This window comes from Ornithodoros turicata, chromosome 4, assembly GCF_037126465.1.
Source record: "Ornithodoros turicata isolate Travis chromosome 4, ASM3712646v1, whole genome shotgun sequence".
In the NCBI taxonomy this organism is placed as follows: Eukaryota; Metazoa; Arthropoda; class Arachnida; order Ixodida; family Argasidae; genus Ornithodoros; species Ornithodoros turicata.
The window spans coordinates 21,872,477-21,894,015 of NC_088204.1; the positions used below are offsets into that span (position 1 = coordinate 21,872,477).

The window sequence follows — 21,539 nt, forward strand, 5'->3', positions numbered from 1 at the left end:
TGCACTGCAGAAGATTGATTCTCGATGGGTCTACAGAATGTCTAAACCAAAATGAGTAAGAAACACAGACGTTGTGGTAGCCTTGAGTTAATAACCCAAGTCATTCCTCACTTCAATGTTGTGTGTGTAAATTAAATAAATTTAGACACCTCACCCCTTCGGTTTAACAGCAGCAGTAAACAGGGCTGTCGGACTCACCAAATCACGGAAGACAAGCTACAAGTATAGTATATGTGCTGTCTCTCTTCAACTCGGTCGCGGTGGAAGGAGGCGAAAGTGAGCTGGTCCTTCATATTTGGAGAAGGGCCCCTCGATAATGCGGTCCGCCCTGGGTGGGCCGTGTCTTTGAATGGTACGGCCGATAAAAAGGTCGTCGGGGGAGCACCGCTTGCGGTGTTGTTCCGGGAAAGAATTTTTCTTTGGACATTTCCACTTTGATGCCATTGCATCAAATGAAATGGACACTGCCATCCTAAGTGAGGTTTTGGTCTTTCAGCTCTGGAGAGCGTTTATCTTATCAAATCCTGCGCGCATTGTATACTTTAAAAAGTCTTGGAAACAAAAGAGAGTCCCAGAGAAAGATAAATTAATTGCTGTCATGATGTCGGAAAAAAGAAAGAAATAAACAAATTTTGTTTTCTTTTACTTTTTTTTTACTTTTGTGGAGCTCCCATCAGGCCATTAGACCCTTAGGTCCTAATGGTTCCATCAAACCGCTAAACCGTTAGTCTTATTGGAGATGTCCGAAATTACGATAGGCCTATCGGCCTAATGGTCCCATTAGGATTGGCTCTGACGGATTTTTCGATTGGGATGCGCCCCTACGTTACGTCTACCCGGCTTTTCTGAAAAGCAATGAGCGAACTGCTCAATAACCTCTGTCAGCTCTTCACTCTGATTTCAGTCCAGATGTGCATGCCCAATTTCTGCTAAGTTTAGGCTGCCCTCTCCTTTGTTGCGGGGGGGGGGGGGGGGCTTATAAGTGGTGTAATGGGCACGCGGTCTTTAGTCCTGGGAGGGGACGACACTTGAGTGACAAGGGTGACAGCTTTGAAAGTGGGATCTAATGTCCGCTACCATAGTAGGCCAATAAAATCCGCTTCGGATGCGCTGCCTAGTTTTCTTTTCCGCGAAGTGACCTCCACATGGCATTTCGTGGGCTAGGCGTATAGCACCTCCTCCCTTCGTGACTTAGGAAAGACCAGCTGCTTCTCCTTCCTACCACCTATTTCCTCCACGTGAAATAGCATATCATCTTCTACTCTTCTTCTTCTTCTTCATTATGGGTTTATAGAGATGTTAGCCAAGCTAGGGCTATGCCGTGGCTGCCCGCCTGTGCCCACGCGTCAGCTAACGTAGGGTCACTCTTTTGTCCCCTGCGGAAGTCAGATTGTAGCTGATTTGCCTCCTCACCGTCCTGCATCTCAACAGCTAACACCTTGGCCGCATTTATCTCATCATGCTGTTCTTCTTCAAATTCTACCTCGTCAACAGTCTCGAGGATTTTCGCCGGTGCCACATTTAGGCCTACTTCCTGCTCCACAGTTATAATTCTGCCGGTCTCGGTTTCTAGTTTCTCTCCCTTCTGCTTAATTCATCATAATCCTCAGGGGTTAGTAATGCCCCAAGACCCTTAGCTAACTCCTCTGTAACTGCACATAGAGTTAGTACTTGTTGGTTTACATTTCCCTCTTTCCCTATTAAGCTGAGCGCGACGTACACCAGATCAGCCGTGATCGCGGGCCCGAAAGCACCTCTCAGCTTGATTGTACCGCTGGTATCGGATAAACATCTTTCTGGCAGATCGTCCAAGCTAACTACCGTGATGTCGGCACCCGAATCCAACCTGGCTTCTATTGCTTTGTCCCCGACCTTGAGACTCACGGTTTTTGCGTCTGCCTTATCTGTGCTTTCCCGCCCTTCCATGTCTAGGTGGTCTAGGCACGACACCCCCGCAACTAGCTTTGATGCTTCTTCCATTGCTTCAACAGTCTTTTCGTGCGTTTTCCTTTGTTTCGGCTGTGGGAAGTCCCTGACCATGTGACCCAGTGTGCCACAGTTGTAACATCTAGGGGGTTTCCTATCTCCTTTGTTCAGCGACCTTACTGACGCGCCTTGAGAATTTGCTTCGCGTTCGCTTGTGCCCCCTTGTCGTTACCACACCTTCTCGCTTTAATCCCCTACGGCCTTGATGGCTCTTTTCGTAGTTCTCGGCGAGTTCCGCAATTTCCTTAGGCTGTAGCCATTCCTTTGTCTCATTCTGTACTACATAACTGCGCATGTCTTCGGACATAACGAGCTTCATCCTATCCGCAACTACTTTTAGATCCACCATCGTTTCTATCTTTCGGCTCTTAACGTAATACGCAAACAGGGTTTCTAGCGTCGTTGCGAACTGGTTCCAAGATTCGCCTTCTCCCTTTCGAGCCGTGTTAAACTGCCTTTTGTACTCATTAGCAGTGAGCTTCAGCTCTTTCAGAATCAATTGCTTCAGATCCTCGTACTGCATTATCTCGCCATCAGATTGACTAGCGACGAGCGTTCTGACCTTCTCATTTAGAAAGGGCAAGATAATTGTGCCCTGCACAGATTCCGGAATTTCAAGCGATGCGAAAAGCGTATCCACGTTTTTGAACCGTGCGGGCACCATGGCGTCTGACATTGGCATGGGCGCTAGTGCTGCTCTCAATTCTTTCGCGTATTTCCCAATCTTGCTCCGCGTCCCGCCAGCGCGCACGTCACTCCCGTTACCCGCCCGCACTCGCGCAAGTTTTAACCTTTCCAACTCAATCTGCAGCTGTAATGCCTGCAGCTCCATTTCTTTTTCTTTTCGTCGGACACTGCGTCTGTCCGAACACCCTTCGCCCCATTTTCGTCGATCACAACTTCCTCCGGAGTTACGCCTGGAGAATCCCTTTTATCCATTGATCTGGTTGTTACCAACATGGTGAACCTCGGAGAAAACAGGACAAAGTCCTACCTGCCTTTTTTGTCTTCCGTGATGGCTGGTGACGGATAAAAGCGACTGATTTTGCGCCCACTTTTATCAACGCCATCTGCATGGAGAGAGGCATGTTGGGAAGACTAATCGGCAACGCTTCCGGTCAAGAGATCCAACGAGTCGCGAGATCCATCGAGTCAGGAGATCCAACCGGTCACGTGACAGGCGAGTCAAAAGATCCAGAGCGTCAAGAGTTCCATCCCGGTCAAGAGATCCAACGGGTCAAGAGATCCATCGAGTCAGAAGATCCAACCGGTCACGTGACGGACGAGTCAAGAGATCCAACCAGTCAAAGCGTCATACTGGTCAGGATTCCCGACAGAAAAGAAAGTCTATCCCTTACCATGTTCATTGCAGAACGATTGCCCTGTACGTATTATTAAGTTAGGAAGTAATATGGCCGGTAACAGTGAATACTTTTCGGTTTTTTCTCTCTTCTTACCACACACGCACAAAAAAAAGTAAGCGAGAAAATACTGTGGTTGCGCTGTAGGTTACGGCGGCGAGTCGAGTCCCCCTTTTGCCTTTGCACGTTTATGCCCATTGTCCCTAGCGCCGTAACACGCTATGCCAGAACGGATGCTTGTTACCAAGAATATTGAGCTCTAGAGTTGGAGCCTCTGTTTGTATGTCTTCTTGTGTCTTCGTCCCTGTTTCGACTGCTCCTTGTTCTCCGAGAGAATATTGAGCTCAACTTACAAAGAATCGTAGGCCGCAGAGTTTAAAACTTATCCTTGTCGCATTCTTTTCATTAGCCCCCACCCTTGTCAGGTTATTCTATTCTTTTACTGACCGTGCGGGAAAATACTGTCAGACTGTGCTTTCCAATCAGAGGTGGGGAAATTACTTTTATTTTGTAATGCATTACCATTACTCATTACTTGTATAAAAAAACTAATGCATTACACTAGTCATTACTTTTTCGATGTTAGTAATGCATTAGTAATGCCATTACTTCAACGAAGTAATGGCATTACTCTGGCATTACATTTACCTTTTAGGGCATAAGCCTCAAAGATGCTATGCATAAGTTTTCCTCCTCGCTTTTTTGTTATAGGCAATAGCCACCCGAGTATCCCCCATCTTTTGCCGTACTGAACACTCGTTCACCGGAGGGAATAACTGAATTTCTGTGTTGTATTGCATGAATAGTCTCTTCATTTTCGGGAACCCATCTAGCGATTCCAGGCTGCGATCCTTATAGCTTGCACCGAACTTTAAGATGTCTCCCATCCCAACTAACTGGCTCGATATACGCACTAAATTCGACCTACGAATGGGACAAGTCTTCACCCGCCGGCTCCATGTTGCCTTTTCGCTATGCCCAGCCCTAAAATTCTGTCCTTGCAGAAAAACGACCTCTGACAGCACAAGAGAAACTAACACGGTACCATACCAAAACAGCGAATCACTAGTGCAATTGTCACTTGTTACCATAATAGAGGCTATGTTTCTTTTTCGTTGATTATCCTCTACTCCAAATGCGTACAGGAGAAAATCGGTGATACCATCATGGACACTTGTGACACACACCGCCGACTGTTGAACTGGGCCCTTCTCTTTCTTTGTTGCCCTGAAACCTGGATGTGTTCCCAATCTTCACGTGGCGCAATGAACATTCGACAAAAGTAATGAGTAATGCCACCCTGCATTACCCAGTCGCAATGTAATGCATTACCATTACTCATTACTTGCTGGCAAAATGTAATTCATTACCATTACTCATTACTCAAAAGTAATGCATTACCGGTAATGCATTACTTTGTAATGCATTACTCCCCACCTCTGTTTCCAATCAACATTGACCTGTCACGTTCATTGACCTCAACCCCAAAATGCAGGGAATACTGCTGGACTCAGAGCTCTCTTTGTACTTGTGTCCATTGGCGCAGCCGTCCCCACGTTATGCCAGAACTGAAGTTTGTTACCAATAATAATGGGCCCAGCCGTAAACTGCTTTGCCTTTGTCCGAAACACACACACAAAGATGTTCGGGCATATCAAGCTATCTTTCGTATCCTGAGAGAGTCCATGATCGTACGGTTCCGCCATGTAGAACGTGTGTCCACAACAGCGACTTGGCTCTTCGACTATGAGCCTGCTGTGATACGAGAAGTGTTTGAAACAGCAGCCGGCCCACCCAATGTGAGTGTACGTAGCCCACGCTAACTATAGAAATAATCTCTAACACGAAGCGCTGAAAAAAAAAAAAAAAAGAAGACAGCACTCCTATAAATTTTGTGTTACAAACAGGTCGATCTTACAATGCAACCACCTGTTTTTAACACAAATGACATGAGAGAGCTGTCGGCTTTTCTTTGACTGCGCTATGTGTTACAAAGTAACTAAGTCAATAAAAATGAGATGTTGATTTGCCACCTGCATTTGTATTCTACAGGGTGGGCCATTTATATGGATACACCTTAATAAAATGGGAGTGGTTGGTGATATTAACTTCCTGTTTGTGGCACATTAGTATATGTGAGGGGGGAAACTTTTCAAGATGGGTGGTACCCCCCACGTAAAACGGGTTCCTTGTATTTCGATACGGGTCATTTCTGCTTAGCGATGTTAGAGTTAACGACGTCACACAAAGGGGTCAAAAGATCCAAGGCTGGCGAACCCTCAGACGAGTCAAGAGATCCAACCGGGTCAAAAGATCCAACGGGTCAAGAGATCCTCCGAGTCAAGAGATCCATCCGTGGATCTCTTGACTCGATGGATCTCTTGACCCGTTGGACCTCTTGACGTGGAATCGATTGGCAAGGAGAGCGACAGAACCTCTTCTTCGTAACAGACGGCTGCCGGTATGAACTTTTAATCACGTAACGTAAGTATAGATGGAATCAAAAATAAAATTCGCAAAGATATACAGGGTGTCCCAGAAAACGTGTTACTGAATTTTACTAAAAAAACTACGCCACATAGAATCATGGTGTCAACGGCATTTGTTCTTCCTAGGTTTTTGCCATCTCCTGATGTGCCTGTCATGTAACCTAAGTTTAATTATGTAAATTTTTGCAAAGTAAAGGTCACTTGTTTACCCCACCAATGTGAAGAGCGTGTCGAATTTCCTCAAATTAATTATAATTGACAGGAATGTTGAGGAGCTATCATACCGGAAAAAATCGCTGGGAAAAAATCATGCTCTACGGAGCTCGCAGAGGATAGCGCCCGGCAAATTTTTCAGCGGAACCATTGTCAGTCCGACGAAAGGAGGTTGGAAACCCAGCCCACACCGGCATGGCAGAAAGAGATAACACAGACATAGTTTATCGCGTCTGGCCTCGGCCGGGACCATACCTTCTCTCTCTCAATTTCAGGAACTGTCACTTTTTCTACTATCATTCTGTGAGGCCCGCGAACGCAAATGCGCTAGTTGAAATAGGTGTATCCGCGCACATTGAGAATATCCGCACGTTCGCGATCACTGCATTTGTAAAGAAAAATCGACATGACGAAAAAGTTATGTTACAAACGTTTTTACTGTTCAGCATTTACTTTTCTTTACTTTTACCTGCCGATGCTTCGACTCTAGTCGGCGAACACTGAAGAACGCCCTCGCGAAACTTGACAACCGACCTTTTAGTGTTGAGAAGATACTGGGGAGCTGGCTAAGGCAGCACCAGCCACTTGCGCTGTGTGCACTGACGAAATACCTCGACGACATACGTGCTGGAATAATCTTTTAAATCATTCACTGCTTTCACACGTCAAGCGTTCCTACGTTTCCTTTTTCTTTTCTTTCTATTTCTAATCTAATCTAATCTACTTCTCAGCATAGAAACTATCTGGTAAATGTAAGGAATGGCACACTTGGGCACAATTTTGTTTTCACTGCGTGATCCCGATTCCATAAGGGGACATATCGACAACAACAACAACATAGATGAATGGATGACGAGGATGACGTGCACATATCGAGGCTGCGTTCCAAAAAACTCGCGCCCGCGAAGCCGCCTGACTAGGCAGCTGAGTAGACCCCTTTGCTTGTCACTATTGGAACAGGCTTGCCTAGCCGAGGCGCCTGTGGCGCCATCTCGTTGCTCGCGCAAGAAATGTGTACGGCGCAAGCGCAGCAGGTACTAGAGTTTCCCGCTGTCAGCCATCCCGGCTGTCAGATGGTCAGGCGTATAACTAGACTGCATCAATGCGCACTAGGCGGTAGCCGACTGAATAGCGGACTTGGCGAGATTTGGAACGAGGCTTAACATGGCGGCACTTCCGGTTAGACCGCTAGGCAGTCGACTAACCGGGGTATTGGAACGCAGCCCGAGAGAAATACTATTTGCGCATAAAATACGGACAGCCGCGCGCACCGCCGCCGAAGCGTACGATTTTGCCCGCATTTTGTCAGCGCGCATTTCAAAACATTTTATTTTTATTCGTAAAACACCAGGATGTCGCGCGGATCCACGGTTATATAACCGCACCCGCACGGACGGCAAACTATACGGCAGTTTCCTAGAAAGCAGCCATCTTGCCTGACGTCACCCGGTCGCCATTACTGCAGTCGCCATTACTGCGTCATGGCCGCGCCCAGTGATATGTGCCGAAACCAACGTATAAGACAGGGGGCGCTGTAGATGGTGTGTTACGCCCATCACGGCCGACTACTACCTTGTATGCTGGTAAAGGAAGTTCTTTGGAATGTTGTAAGGTATTTGGTGGGTATTGGAGTGTGCTGGGAAAACGCCTGGGACGGAACGTTACTCTGGGGCTCCAGTCTGCGTGTCAGTCGATAGTACTTTTTTTCCTTTCTTTCTCTCTCACATGTTGCGGACTCCCTCGTTGTGGAAAAGATCGTACTAGCTTGCGAAATGGCCGCAATGGATTCAGGTTGCGAAGGGTACAGCATATCTGTACAGCCACTGTCATGGTGTTCGCTCCGGGCCATTGCAATCTTCCTTTGGAAAAACGTAGGGGGGAGATACTTTCCAACGACCTGCACAAACCACATTCCCGCTTCACGGTGAAGGCTTCACCGCTAAGATGAAGTTGACGCGCAAGACACGGGACGAGCGTCATTTGCCCAGAACAACTTTCGCACGGGGCGTGCAAGACGCATCAGGGAGCAGTGTTGTGTGTACGGGGATCACGTGAGCACAACAGGGCTCAAAAAAACAAAAAAAACAAAAACAAAAAAACAAAAACAAAAAACACAAACAAAAAAACAAAACAACAACTTGACAAAAAAACAACAACAAAAAACAAAGAAAAACAACAGGGTGGTGTTGTGTGATCCTTCTAGGGAACAGCTTGCAGAGTTCGAGGTAACTCGTTACAAGTAACTCGTTACTGTAACCGAGTTCCTTTTTTCGGTAACTTGTAACTTAACTCGGTACTTTTGCACCGTGGTAACTTTCAGAGGAACTCGTTCCTTTTTCAGGTAACTTTGCCAACGTAACTTAAGTTACGTTCCAAGTTACTTTTAACTCGCTTTTCACTCGCGTCCACATATTTTCTTGTTGTCTCTCCGATTCCTTCGTGGCATTTTTTCCCATAAAACGTGATATTCAATCAATGACAGTATTTTATTCAGGAAGTAAGAACCGCTGCCATTGAAATGAAGCTGACCCATTGTGCGCCCACAGGGAGTAAGATGCAAAGCGTTCGAATAGATCTCTACCAGAGAAACGTCATCATCACATTGGTAGACAGACTGAAACCGAAACAAATCGGAAGGAGAGGGCTGGGTTCCACGAACGGGCACTTGTTCGCTGCCACTGAAAGAAAAGCAGGGCAGAGGGTCGCGTCCCTTTAATGGACCATATCGTAATCCCCTCAAGACGTGGCTTTCGGGCGCAACCCTGTTCACCTCTAGCTGCGAGTGTACTTCAATTCTAACAAATTTGTCGCGCTGTCGAACACAATGACGTCATTTGTTTACAAACAGGGAGAGGTCTATTGTTGGACATATACGAAAACGATCTAAGCGTGTTGCACTCCTCCGCAGGCAACTCAAGGTCTAACTCAGCTGCTCACGCGCGCTGCGCCTGCGTAATGCTATTTTGTGTCCGAAGTAACTTGGAAGTAACTCGTTCTTTTTTTCTAAGTAACTCAGTAACTGCGAGTTACATTTCAAGCTGAAGAACTTCGTTATTAACTTAGTTACATTTTGCACACGGTAACTTAACTTGTAACGAGTTCCTTTTGACGGGTAACTTCTCAATCTATGGTTTATCGCATCGTTCCCTCTCCTTCCGTTTGGTGGCGGTGCTATCCGTCTAGTTTTAGTCGGTAATGTACCTACCTCATGTTGTAGCTCTGATTTCAAAAAAATAAAGTTGCAAGCACATTATGCAGCTAACGACTGGCTGTCTTTTATTCTTGTATGCCGTATTTAACGCATTTATTAACATATATTTTTTATATAATGTGTTTATGACTACGTTTCTATTCGACAAGCAGGGACTCCAGATGTTGAAACCAGTGAATGACTGTCACCCAATAAACGATGAGGAAGTGGGTGGTACAGCTTTACTCTAAAAAACAATTTAGTTTCTCCTAGCTCTAGCTCTGCTCGGAAATGGGGTTCTTTTCGCGGATTTTTCGTCGTCAACCGGTCCACCCGAGCGTTTTGCTCGCGATTCTCGAGGCCATAGCGTGGAATCTGGAGAGAGGTGCACCGGATGTGTTTCCGGAGATCCGGAAAAATTTGCGCAGCTTTTCCAGATCCGAGGGCTGCATTGAAGAGCATGTAGCCCTTCTGACTGCTCACGTCGGAAGCCGTATCCCGGGCATCAGTGAAGGCTGCCTTGACATCATCGCAAAAATCCTACGCAGCTACTCCAAAAAACTCGGCTACATGGACATAGCAAGGATAGCTCGTTGTCTTCTGCTGTGTGACCCTCTCAACGAAGACATCGGGAAGAAGGTACGTGGCCTGGTCGCAGACATCTTTCTCAGGCACCGGATGGCTGCCGTTGACTACACCCGCGGCTTATTGTTCAAGGTAGACGACGTCACGGCTGCACGAATCAGAGCGCTCACGGGCATCTACATGAGCTAGACGCGCTCGCTATCCGTCTGCCTTGTGGTCGTATCATTATTTCACGTGGTGACACCCCTGTCACATCATCTCTTCATCTTATCACCCTCTCATCTTCCACAAGGTAGTCAGGGAGCGAAAGTCCAACCTGCAGCCTCCACGCGGTGCTCCCGGACCCCGGAGGTCCTCGTCTCCGGGGGCTAATGGCAGGCAATGGCTCCCACGAGCCATCTTGTCTTCACGTCTGCCATTGTTACGAAAGGTCATCTACGACAGCAACAGCGTATATGATACATGCATCAGTTAACAACACAGAGTATGGAGCGTTTCAGAGGCGTCAAGCTGCACCGGAGTGACCCAAAGAAAAGCAATTACTGCTAAAGAAGCATATGATGACAAAATGGGTACGACCAGACACTGGTCGCACAGCAAGTCTTCGGCAGCCTCCACACTGTACACTCTGAGAAAAAAAGGAGTCGAACCGGAGTTTTAAGTAGTTTTATGCCCCCTACTGCATACAAACTCCCAGTTAACACCCTTGCAACCCCTACCCCATATGCAATTTTCTGTTTTACTCTTTGTTTACTCCCACAACTCACATTTTACTCCCCAGACGGAATAACGCATATGTGAATTCTATGATTTAACCGATGGAAGACTTAGAGTAATGCTCTCTGGGCCCTCGAGGTGTATGGAAATAAATAAATAAAAACTTAGTCAATTGATTTGATTAATTAAGAAATTACTTTTATGCCCTGTCGTTTAACCCGATATGTTGCAAGATATTATCAGGGACGGATTTTGGTGTTGTTTCATTTTTTTTTATAAAAGCTGTAATGCCTGAATGCACTATAACCTCTTGGTCGCACAAAGAGAGAAAGAAAATATATGTATATGAAAAGCTCTTGCTTTATTTGTAGTAGGACACCATGTATAGCAAACTACATATTATATGTGAGAAACTTGCAATACATGTATACAAATACAGCATGACAATATCAAATTGCAAAAACAATCAAACATGTGTTTATAAACGTAATCAATTAGCGTAGGATTTTTCCACAGTTGAAGAAATTTAGAAGGTCTCTTGACTGCTACAGGAAAGCAAAAAGAACATGTCAGTCATGTTTGGCTATATATCAGCAGGGTCCCTTGGTTCTTTTTTTCAACCACATAGCATGTTACTCTGATCACGCCTCCATGTACTACCCGGTTCCACTAGCAGGATCCTCTTCATACAGCTCGAAGTGTGGAATCACCTCATATCTATCCTGGTGTTTATATAAGTCTAATGCACTGTATTCTGGATGCTGCCCTGGAGATAGCAGTGTGTGCACACCTGAACGCCTTACCTCATAACTATGCCTATGTTCATTGAACTGAAGTGTGTCAAGCAATTCAACGAATAACAATAGCGTTCCTCTGTGAATAATCATTACAGACAGCTGTGCAAAAACTGGAGCTTCTTCTTTCCAGCTTGCACAGTACACATCTTCAACTTGGTAGGTGTTAGCATCGACACTTGCAGATCGGACACTGTAGAGTATTTCATTCTCGGAAACACCTGCAGGGAACACAGACTTTACTGCATCTGGAAGTTCCGACCACAGTACGCTCTTCCCTGTACTCGTAGAAAGAGGCTTTGAAAAGCGAGTTGCCGAGAAGTGATAGCATTGTTGCAGCTGTCCCCTGGTTGACATCGTCTTGCAAATATTCACGAAGGATTTGGACTTCATAGCAATGTTCTTGAAATACGAGTGCTTTGCCTCAAATCGCATGCTCCAGTACCTTCTTGGTGGCCCATACAAGTACATAAAGCGGGGATAGTGGACAAGGAAATGCATTTTTGGGATTAACTTCTGGTTTGGAAACACATCAGCAAACTTTTGAAGAAAAACATCTACTTTCACTTGCAAGTATTGAATGCAGTCTGCTGGAACCTTGTCTGCCAGAATAATGTCCACAATGTGCCTGTATAGCAGGTATACTTCCCATGCTGGATGTCCTTCAGGTACCAAGTGGCTGATCATCTGAGGCAAGAGACGAAAAATACACCACTTCTGGCTTGCGGTTCCTTTGATGTGGCTATTTGATCTAAGGAAAGAATCTGGCAGGGGAACGGGCTTAGATTTCTTATCATTAATCCCATATTTAAATGTGGATATCACCTTCAGACTTGACGCACTGATTAAACCTGAATCTGCCAGTGACATCAACACATGTTTTAGAACAAAAGCAATGCCACCTTCAAGAATGTCATGCATTGCGTCCGGTAGCAGCTGCTGTGTGACATCAAAATCAGGAATGTGCAGCAAAGGCGACCTGGCGACAACTCCATAAAGCCTGGATTTGGTGTGGTCAGCCTCAACAGCAGCAATATGGTCTTCATGCACAGAAGCCGTACGTATTTGACAGTTGTGTTCACTAGTCACCTTGTTTATGTACTTTGAGTCTGTCACACAAAACCTGCAAAAGTGGCCACTACCAAATGAGCTGCTGAAGCCACCAATGCGATTAAGTGACAGGTTGTCACCGACAATACCCAATAGGCATATCTTGACTACTCTTGTCCGTCCGTCAACTGTGATTTGTAGTCCATGCTGGTGCAGATGTGAGATTTCCTTGATCAGTGGATCAAGCACCTTTTCGATTCCAAGAGATTTTACATGAGCGTACTTCACCAACATGACCTGATGAATAGCGTTTAGTCGTGACCTGTATTTGGGGTGTAAATTAATCACAGAAAAGTATGCAGCAAGAATCTTGTGTGTGCCTGCGGCAGACCCTAATGGATTAACAAGTTCCAACTCGTCTGTGTACAAAAGAAGCACTATAGTTTCAGCATCACTGTTGCGGAGAATGGCCCTCTGCCTTGCATAATCACCATCCAGAATATCAGAGAGGACACCCGAGTTACTTGGCTCACAGTTTGCGCCCAGTATGTTCTCAACTGCATCATCTGCAGAAAGCATATTGATCAAGACTTTGCCTATGGGCATATAATATAACAAGCGGCAGGGAGTGACGGATTCATCCAGACGAATCTCCTGAGGTTCTGTGTATGGCAGTGATTCTTTAACATACTTCATGAAGATGTAGTCGCTCTTTATAGTTGTCCACAGCACATCTAACACATCACTCGAGAGAAACGTCAAGAGTTTCTCGTACGCGTCCTGTGGCGTGTTCTGTTCGGCAACAGTTTTCAAGTGACGCTGAAAAAAGTCAAACAGCAACTGGACGAAAACTTGAAAGTCCCCGAAGATGCTACTTACAACGGTGCGCGGCAATCGGTACTCCTCTCGTGTCTTCAAGAATAGCATGGCGAGATGTTTCTTCATCACGTTCAAGAATGACACTGGGTCTGAAATATTCTCCTCACTTTGCTCTTGGGGATTTTGTTCCCGGGCTTCCGACTCCCTGCTGGACGAGGGCTGTGTATGCGGGCTCTGCACGGGATCCTGTTCGATACTTTCCATGCTGTCATCTGCGCCTTGATTCGTGTTACTGCTGTCATTTTGTCCGTGTGCTCTTCCATGCATCGGGTGGTCGCGTTTCACATGTTTCATCAGCCCTCTGTAGGTGTGAAATGTTCGAGCACACCCATGAAGACCGCATGTGACGGCGAATCCAGGTTCGTGAGCATGAGCGTATCCTATGTGGCGTAGCACGTATGCGTAATCGGGCGCAAAGTACGGACAGCTAGAGCAATAGTAGGCCATCCTTGCAAAGTTTCAAGCACAGTTGCACAACATTTACATCAAAACTGCGGCTCGATACATTGCGACGTACACACGACAACAGCTGCAGCAAGCGGCAAGCTCGTATTGGCTCCTGGCTTCGGCTACGGCAAAGCTCACAACTAAGACCGCCAAGACAACGTTGCAAAAGCAGCAAAGATCAAAGAGCAACTAACCATAGTATGTATAGCCTTCAAAAACGTGCGTATCGATAAACAAAAAACTTGATGCGAAGGAAGAATGAAGACCGGCTCCGAATCCGTCTAAATCTGAAATCCAATTCAAGCCAATCACAAGTTTTTGTCTGTTGCCGCCAATTCACCGGTCGTTCGTTGCGTTCGTTGGTTTTCGCGTGTCGAACCTTCCAAATTACACTGCTGTTCTCGCGTATGATAAGTACAATTAGCTCATTCCTTGGCGACCTCAACTATGGGAACCGTGGAGTGCCTTTTTATGTACAAGGAGCATAAGAAAATAATACGTGTTGGCGGAGATCGGCGTATCAACGATGTCCGGGACGCCTTTCTGAGGTCGGAACTGGGAAGTGCTGTACCGCCGGGTTCATCACTAATTATACAGGTGGGTTCGTACATTTGTGATTACGTCTGGTTTATGTCACCCATTCTTTCGAGCATTGAAAGTTCAGGACAACGAAAGACTACCCATAACTACAAATGTTTGCTCACGTGTAGATATCCTTCTTTGCGACTTTGCGAAAACGCAGCATAAAAGTTCATCGCTATTCTACTTCTTACAGCTCTACAGCAAGAAATTTTCAGAGTATGTTGACATGGAAGACAGCGACCTTATAGAGGACCTCGACAAACTTAATGTCGTTCTGAAAGTTAGCTCACACGAGGAGGCAGGGGGCTCATCCGAGGCACTTCATGTTGTCACGTGAGCACAGTAAAGCATGCAGCAACTCTGACAATGGCTGAACTAGCCAGCTGCCTGCCTAGACTCTCGAGAGAAGTGCATGATTTTGAACATGAGCGCTGCGCGGGGTCTCAATCATTATTTGTGACTGTGCGCGATCTGTGACGTGCCTTGCACTGGCACTCAATACCCCCATATGTCCCACCTTTTTGTACAGGGAGCAAACTGTTGCACAAGCTTCTGGACCGTACAGGCTTCCTGAACCTACGTACGATGTCCTTCAGTGTATTAAAGATGTGCAGCAGACAAACATCACCCCTGACCTTCGCAACAGACTTGTTAAATGGCTCCATGCCGACATTTTACGATATGACCTGTAAGTTCCTACTTTTGCAAGACTGTGCAACGTTTGCTGCAGTTGTGGGTGCAAATTAGCCAGTACATTGCATGTGCTAACTTTCATTTGCATATCAACATTTTTATTTTTGTTTTTTTAACATAGATACCCAGGTCGCAAGAATCTCTACTACGAAGCTGCCCGCCAGCTAGTGTTTGCATACCCAGTGCTAAAAGATGCGGCAGGAAGTGGCTTTGTGAGCTGAATGTTCAAATGTTTCACTGTTTCATAGCACTCAGAAATTGCTGGCAATTAGTCTTATTCATGGTTATGTTCATTCTCTTTCCTGGAGCTAGCAGTTCGGCTCCCATGCTGGTGTTAATGTGTGCTGTGTGCGATGTAATCTCAATATATTAAAATCAGCCAACATGGCTTTGAAATGCAGGACTCATGGCAACGGGCCTTAAGATTCCGCACAAAAAACCAAAGAAAAAAACCATCAGATGTGCCAGCAGTCCAAGAGCAACGAGAAAGATTCCAGCTGCATAAAAGGAGGGCGGTGCCTGAGTGCAGCCAAACCAAGAGGAGATGCTTTCATACTGTGGTGTGTTCACAATAGTAGCCAGAAAAGTGCGACACATATCTTTGTACATTTGGGGGGGGTGTAATTATCCATGTACATTAATGCTATTGCAGAATGCACAAACTTTTGTGGAACAGTCAAGTGATGATGACAAATTCCCTGAGAGACGAGCATGGTTGCAAAATGATGCACCAGCTGTGCAGGAGGTGGTGCAACGGTATCCAACACTAGGAACTGCCACTGGGGTTGGTATTTGTTGCTGTTAATATTCCTTTGTCTGTACTTCAAAGATGAGTTGAACAGAGTTTTGATTGTGTCATGACGAATTGTTTCAGGTTCATGACGAGTTCATGCGGCTCACTGGGAAAGATCCAGAAAAAGAGTTTCTCGAATTTATTAACACAAAGGGAGAACGCATTATGAAGCTCGCGAGACAGAAAAAGAGCACAGCGAGGGTGATGTCACTTATAAATGACAAGCTCAGTCAGTCATCAAGTCTGGATACACAGAAATGTAAGTCCAAGGCACATAGACAATTTCTGCAATGTGTCATGTAGTACTGTCGTTTGTGTGGAAAAAGGATAAATTAGGCCATAACATTTACAGCATACCGAGGGACTAGGGTCGTTGGTACTGAACATTCATACTGTATGTGCAATTACGACACAGACGCAAATTGACAGACCAGCACGTGCTTCCAACGTAGTTTATAATTCCAAACATTCGCATATCCTGAATACACATATATGCAAACAAACAACGCCCCTATGATCTACCAGCGGCTGCTCTGGTTGTGGTGAGCTCTTTATCTCTAAGCGCAACCAAATTGTGGCTTACGCGTCCGCTCATCACTCTGATAAACGTGGCCTCGACTACCTCCCTTTCAATCCCATTATCAGCCTTGTATACAACCTTTGTATGTTCTTACATTTGCCTGCACCCCCGTCAGTGGGTACGTTCTTTTTAGTTAGCCAGGTCATTACCAAGCAGAGTTGTACGTAACTCGTTACCCAGTAACCAGTTACTTTTTTCGGTAGCGAAGTAATGACCTAGTTACTTTTCTAAAAATTGTAACTAATAACGTATTCAGTTACAAAAATCAGTAACTCGTTACTCACGTTACTCGTTCCTTTCCTACGTTTACACTCGGCTTCAACATGGACTACATCGGCAATTACTATGTGGAAATTCCTGAAATCTCGTACACTTCTAACACGAGGTGACCTGACGTGGATGTTCAGCTCCTCGGAGCCTCTGGTCGACAGTCATTCTTTTGTGGAGTCCTAAAGCGGCCTGCATGACGAATGCCGAAACAGTTCCCGGTCGTGTCATTGACCATGAAATCATTCTTGGAAAAATACCCTGGTTTTGTTCGTGTGTGTGTGTGTGTGTGTTATCTCCCAGCAGCTGCCAATGGAGATACTAGAGTAACTAAGCTCGCCGAAACTCGGATCCGGAGATAGCATTGTCATTCTCTGCTGATTCCCCGTGCTGTTGTAAAGTTGACCCACCCGACCTGGACCACGAGATCTCAGGCTTATTATATGCAGCTCGCGCATGTCATTGGCCTAGCAGCGTATCCCGGGAAGAAACCTTAGTCCCTGTATTTTCTCTTCCACCTCCACACTTGTGGACTCCAGTGAGGATCACTCATTGGATTATAAGATGGCACAGATGATAATCACGTGAGCGTGGCCTGGGTTGTACGAGACGTTCAGGGTGAAGGTGGCAAAAGGTGACGGGAATATAGTATTTTAGTGTCTTCTTTGCCTTCCCAAACTAAAATGACCGAATATTCGCATTCGAATCTGGAGAAGTGTGCTCGGGTAAGCGCCTTCAATATTTTAGTTAGCTATAGCAGTTACCGTATCGAGGGATTATACGTTAAAGGCACTGCTTTTCACGAATCAATCGAATACCACCTGGGGCCAATGACGTGTTGTGAGGAGGCAGCTCAAGAACCCTGACTGATCTGATGGTTTACAATGGAGGGGGGGATCATGTTTATTAAAAGAAAGGAAAAGTTAGCCATGCAAACAGCCAGCTTATACACCGGCTTGTAGTCGTTGGTGTAGACATTGGTGTAGCGTTTATCAGTTCAAATAAATGCACAGTATTGCACTGACGTCGTGTAGCCTCCTAACAGTGGTGCCAAAATAAGGGAATAAAAGCAGCTGTTGACCTTGAATTCACAGAACAAAAAAAAGAAATAAAATCAGCCTTGTTACTGATCAGGCACATCCAATACATGCATCAAACAAAGGTGGCCGTATCTGATGCAGCCATGCCTTTCTACAGTAATTTTTCAGTCTTGCCACAGAGACTCTCTTGAGCAAACGCACCAAAAATAACCAATGCCCATGTCGAGTACCAACTATTCTTGAAAACGAATTCCATGGAAATTGTCGGACCAAATAAAGCACGTGTCAATTTTGATGTTGACATTGGTGTGGCTCTGTGACAGAGTGGTAACGTAAAAGTTACTTGTTACTATCGAGTAACGGGAACGCGTTCCTTTTGCTGCTTTGGTAACGTATTTAGTTCCTTTCTTTTTCGTGGTAACGAGTAACGGTATTTAGTTCCTTTTTTTTTCGGTAACGTGTACAAGTCTGTTACCAAGCAATGACCTTCTATGCTCGTTTAACATATTGTTAATACATCGGCCAATTTGGCCGATGTAAGACTGCCCGAGGACAGTGTAAATTTATACACCACACCGCTGGCACATGTGGTGTATTTGCTAACATTCTGTCTAGAACACACTGCTCGCTCTACGGGGATCATTAATCATGCCCATGAGAGAAGTCAGTCTACCGGCTGTGATCACCAAATGTGAACCCCGTGCCCATTAATTAATTGAATTATATTTTTTATTGTTTTGCATGTGGTCTTACATCGGCCAAACCAGCTGATGTAACAATAGGTTAAAAGAGCATAGAAGGTCATTTCTCGGTAATGTCCCGGTTACCATGAAAGAACATAGCGGCAGACGTTGGTGAAGTCAATGGTAGAAGATACCAAGGTTGTATACATTGGCTGGTAATGGGATTGGAAGGCAGATAGTTGAGGGCGCACTTATCAGAACGACAAGCATATGCATCAGTAATGAGGTGGTTGCGCTCACAGATAATGCATTAATATGAATCTAGACAGCTGCTGGTAGACCATAGGGGGTGTTGTTTGTTTGTATATTCAGGACATGTGAATGTTTGGGGGTACTGTACGTATTGGAAGTGCTGGATTTTGTCCTTTTCCGTCTATGTCTTACTTGCACATACAGTATGAGCATTTACAAAGCGGTATGTCCAGGGGGCAGGGCAACAGACAGGGACAGTATTTGATGCTCTTCCTTTGTGTTACACCCCTGCACTTTCACATATTTAAATTTCAACCAACATGCTCATCCTCTAGCATTCAGTTGGCCAGCATGTACCACATACGACTGCTTGCATTCTGATTGCCTGTTTCTATGTTGCAGATTGCTACTCAGTGGGAGTTGTCCATGCCATCGCACATCTATTGAAAGAAAGTGCAAGTGATATCTTTACCATGGTAAGCAGTCATATTTTGGAATGCGTGCGTTAGTTAGAAATGCTAATACACGTGGCTATATCACGTAGATCAATGAAATCAAATCACTCTCTTACCACTGTAAGTTATTAGTTGTGCCCTTACTGCCATGGCTTTCTATCTATACTTCAGTGGGTTACCAAGTGTAGGTGGCAAGTTTTCCGCCATTAGACGGTTGAAAGCGCGACAAGTTAGTATCGCCTGGCTGGGTTGTCTCTGTGCCCTTTTTTTTTCTTTTTTGTAGTGTTGCGGTTGCCAACAAGTCAGTCAACTTGTATCCTGGTTAAACCTATTTTCTTGTGCAATATGCCTTGCTTTGAGGATATGCACACTGAGGATGGACACAATGCATGTGTAGCCAATCATTAGGGGAAATAGACTTCTCCTCTGTCACCAGAGGTTTAAAAAGATAGGTGGCAGTCCACAAGTCAGTGGAGTGGGCTTGTTAAACAAAATGTTTCTACAAGCTACGTGCTCTAACTTTTTCCCTTCTCTTGATAATGTGCTGGAGCTATAGGTTCTTTACACACGGAATCTATTAATGAGTGTTATCATGTGTACAACAGTGAAAGCCGAGATACGGAAGAAAACTGTCGTAATTATGTACCAGCTCGCCCTTGCCCTTCTGCTGTTATCATATGTGTTTTGTTCTTCATTTGACCGACCCTCAGAAAATTGAAAAAGCTGCCTGTTTCACATCTTGAGTTAGGCTGTGTTAGATTTGTTGCGCTTCCTGGTTTTGCATTACATCCACACTAGAATTGAAGTCTGTGCAAAAATAACACACATCGTACTAATCTGCTCTCTCTCTCTCACTTCTCTGCACCAATTTCATTTAGGAGGACACAGCTGTGTATCCAACAATTGTGACACAGGATCCTTTCAAGTTCCAGCCATGTCGAGTTGCTGTGGAAGGGTGCACTTATGAGGCGGTTGACACCATAGCAGCCATATGCATCATATTTGAACTTTACTGGGTTTTTAATTTAAAGTATGCTCCGTTACTTACAAGAACACTGAGCCTTTTTGAACACTACCTTGGACTCGGCAGCAGTAAAAAAAACGGCATTCTTGTGTCACGAGTAATCTCTGACCTCGCCGCACTAGAGGCTAAGCATTAGAGTCAGAGAATTACTACAGCGGTAGTCTGCGAGAGCCATTGATAGAAACTAATGCAGACAGAAAGACCACAGAGCTTTTTGATGTCATTTATGTTTGTTGAAAGCTTCTGTGTTTGGAGTTCTCAAGCTCTAGTCAAGTGTGTTTAAGCTTTAGTGTGTAAACACCAGGGAAGGTCACTGGGTGGTTACTAGTCAGGTTAAATATTCTTTATTTTATTGGTAAAGTGTGCAATCTACATGTAATGTCTTAACTAACTTTGGCACAAGCTGTTGCATGATGTATTAAGTCTTTGGTCCCACTATAATTCAAGCTGAGTACTCTAGATTATTTCTTTTTCCACTACGCTATTTTTTAAATGTAGTTTCCTGAGAACGCCCAATTTTACTAAGCTCCCCCTTCGGTCTGTTTAAGATAGCAGTCAGCTGCTGCAGTAAGTTCATAGAACAGTGGATAACTGTTATACTTTGTACTGTTTTGTTTTCTCATCTTATAAATTTGTAATCGAGTTATAATAAATGTATTTCACTTGAAATTGCTGTGGTCAAGAATTTTGTTGCATGGATATGGAGGTGGAACCAGAAAACTGGAGTAATTTGTACTCCATTGCTGGAGTAATAATACTCCCTAAATGGGCTTACATTAACTCCCAAATAGCATTAAATTTACCTTATATGTGGGGTTACACTTACACCTCATGGTGGAGTAAATGCAGGAGTTTTGTTAGAGTAACATTAACTCCCTTAAGGAGGTGTACGTTTTACTCTGTTAGAGTAATATTAACTCCCTTAGTGAGGTGTAAGTTTTACTCTCTGTTAGAGTAACATTAACTCTCTGAGGGGGTTTAAGTTTTTACTCCCTGATCCCTGGAGTTCTTGTTACTCCTGAAAAGGGGTGTTATTTTGCACCCCGGAGTTAAGCCATTTTACCCCCACAAAGGCATTGGCACGACTCCTTTTTTTTTCAGAGTGTACTGGAGTCGGATCCCTGATCAAACCAGGCAAATATTGTCCGCTCTACAATGTCTTCGCCACATGTCTCAAATATTCCAGGACTAGCAATCCCGTTTTTACGGAGGAGTAAAATATGGTGCACATCGTTCGCACAACCTTCAGAATACAGACCCAGCTCTAGAGGAGTAGCTGACGAGAGAACGGCAAAGAACTACCACTGAAGAAAGCTGTGGTTACGATATGGATACGATGCAACACTGTTCGCGCAACATATCTCCGGCAGCTTCGACACTGATCTGGCGTCAAATCGGGGTACCAGAGTTGATATCGCACGCACTATACAGTGCCTTCGTCACACGTTTCAGATGTTGC

General features: G+C 45.0%; 1 protein-coding gene across 1 annotated transcript; it reads left to right on the plus strand.

Moving 5' to 3' along the window:
* The first annotated feature begins 14,158 nt into the window (after positions 1-14,158).
* On the plus strand, positions 14,159-20,605 carry LOC135390474 (uncharacterized). Its single transcript, XM_064620180.1, has 8 exons — positions 14,159-14,308; positions 14,487-14,626; positions 14,823-14,981; positions 15,108-15,198; positions 15,639-15,770; positions 15,861-16,038; positions 19,004-19,077; positions 19,935-20,605. Exons 1-8 carry the CDS (start codon positions 14,159-14,161, stop codon positions 20,214-20,216), a joined length of 1,206 nt encoding a protein of 401 aa, XP_064476250.1. The 3' UTR covers positions 20,217-20,605.
* The last annotated feature ends 934 nt before the right edge of the window (positions 20,606-21,539 follow it).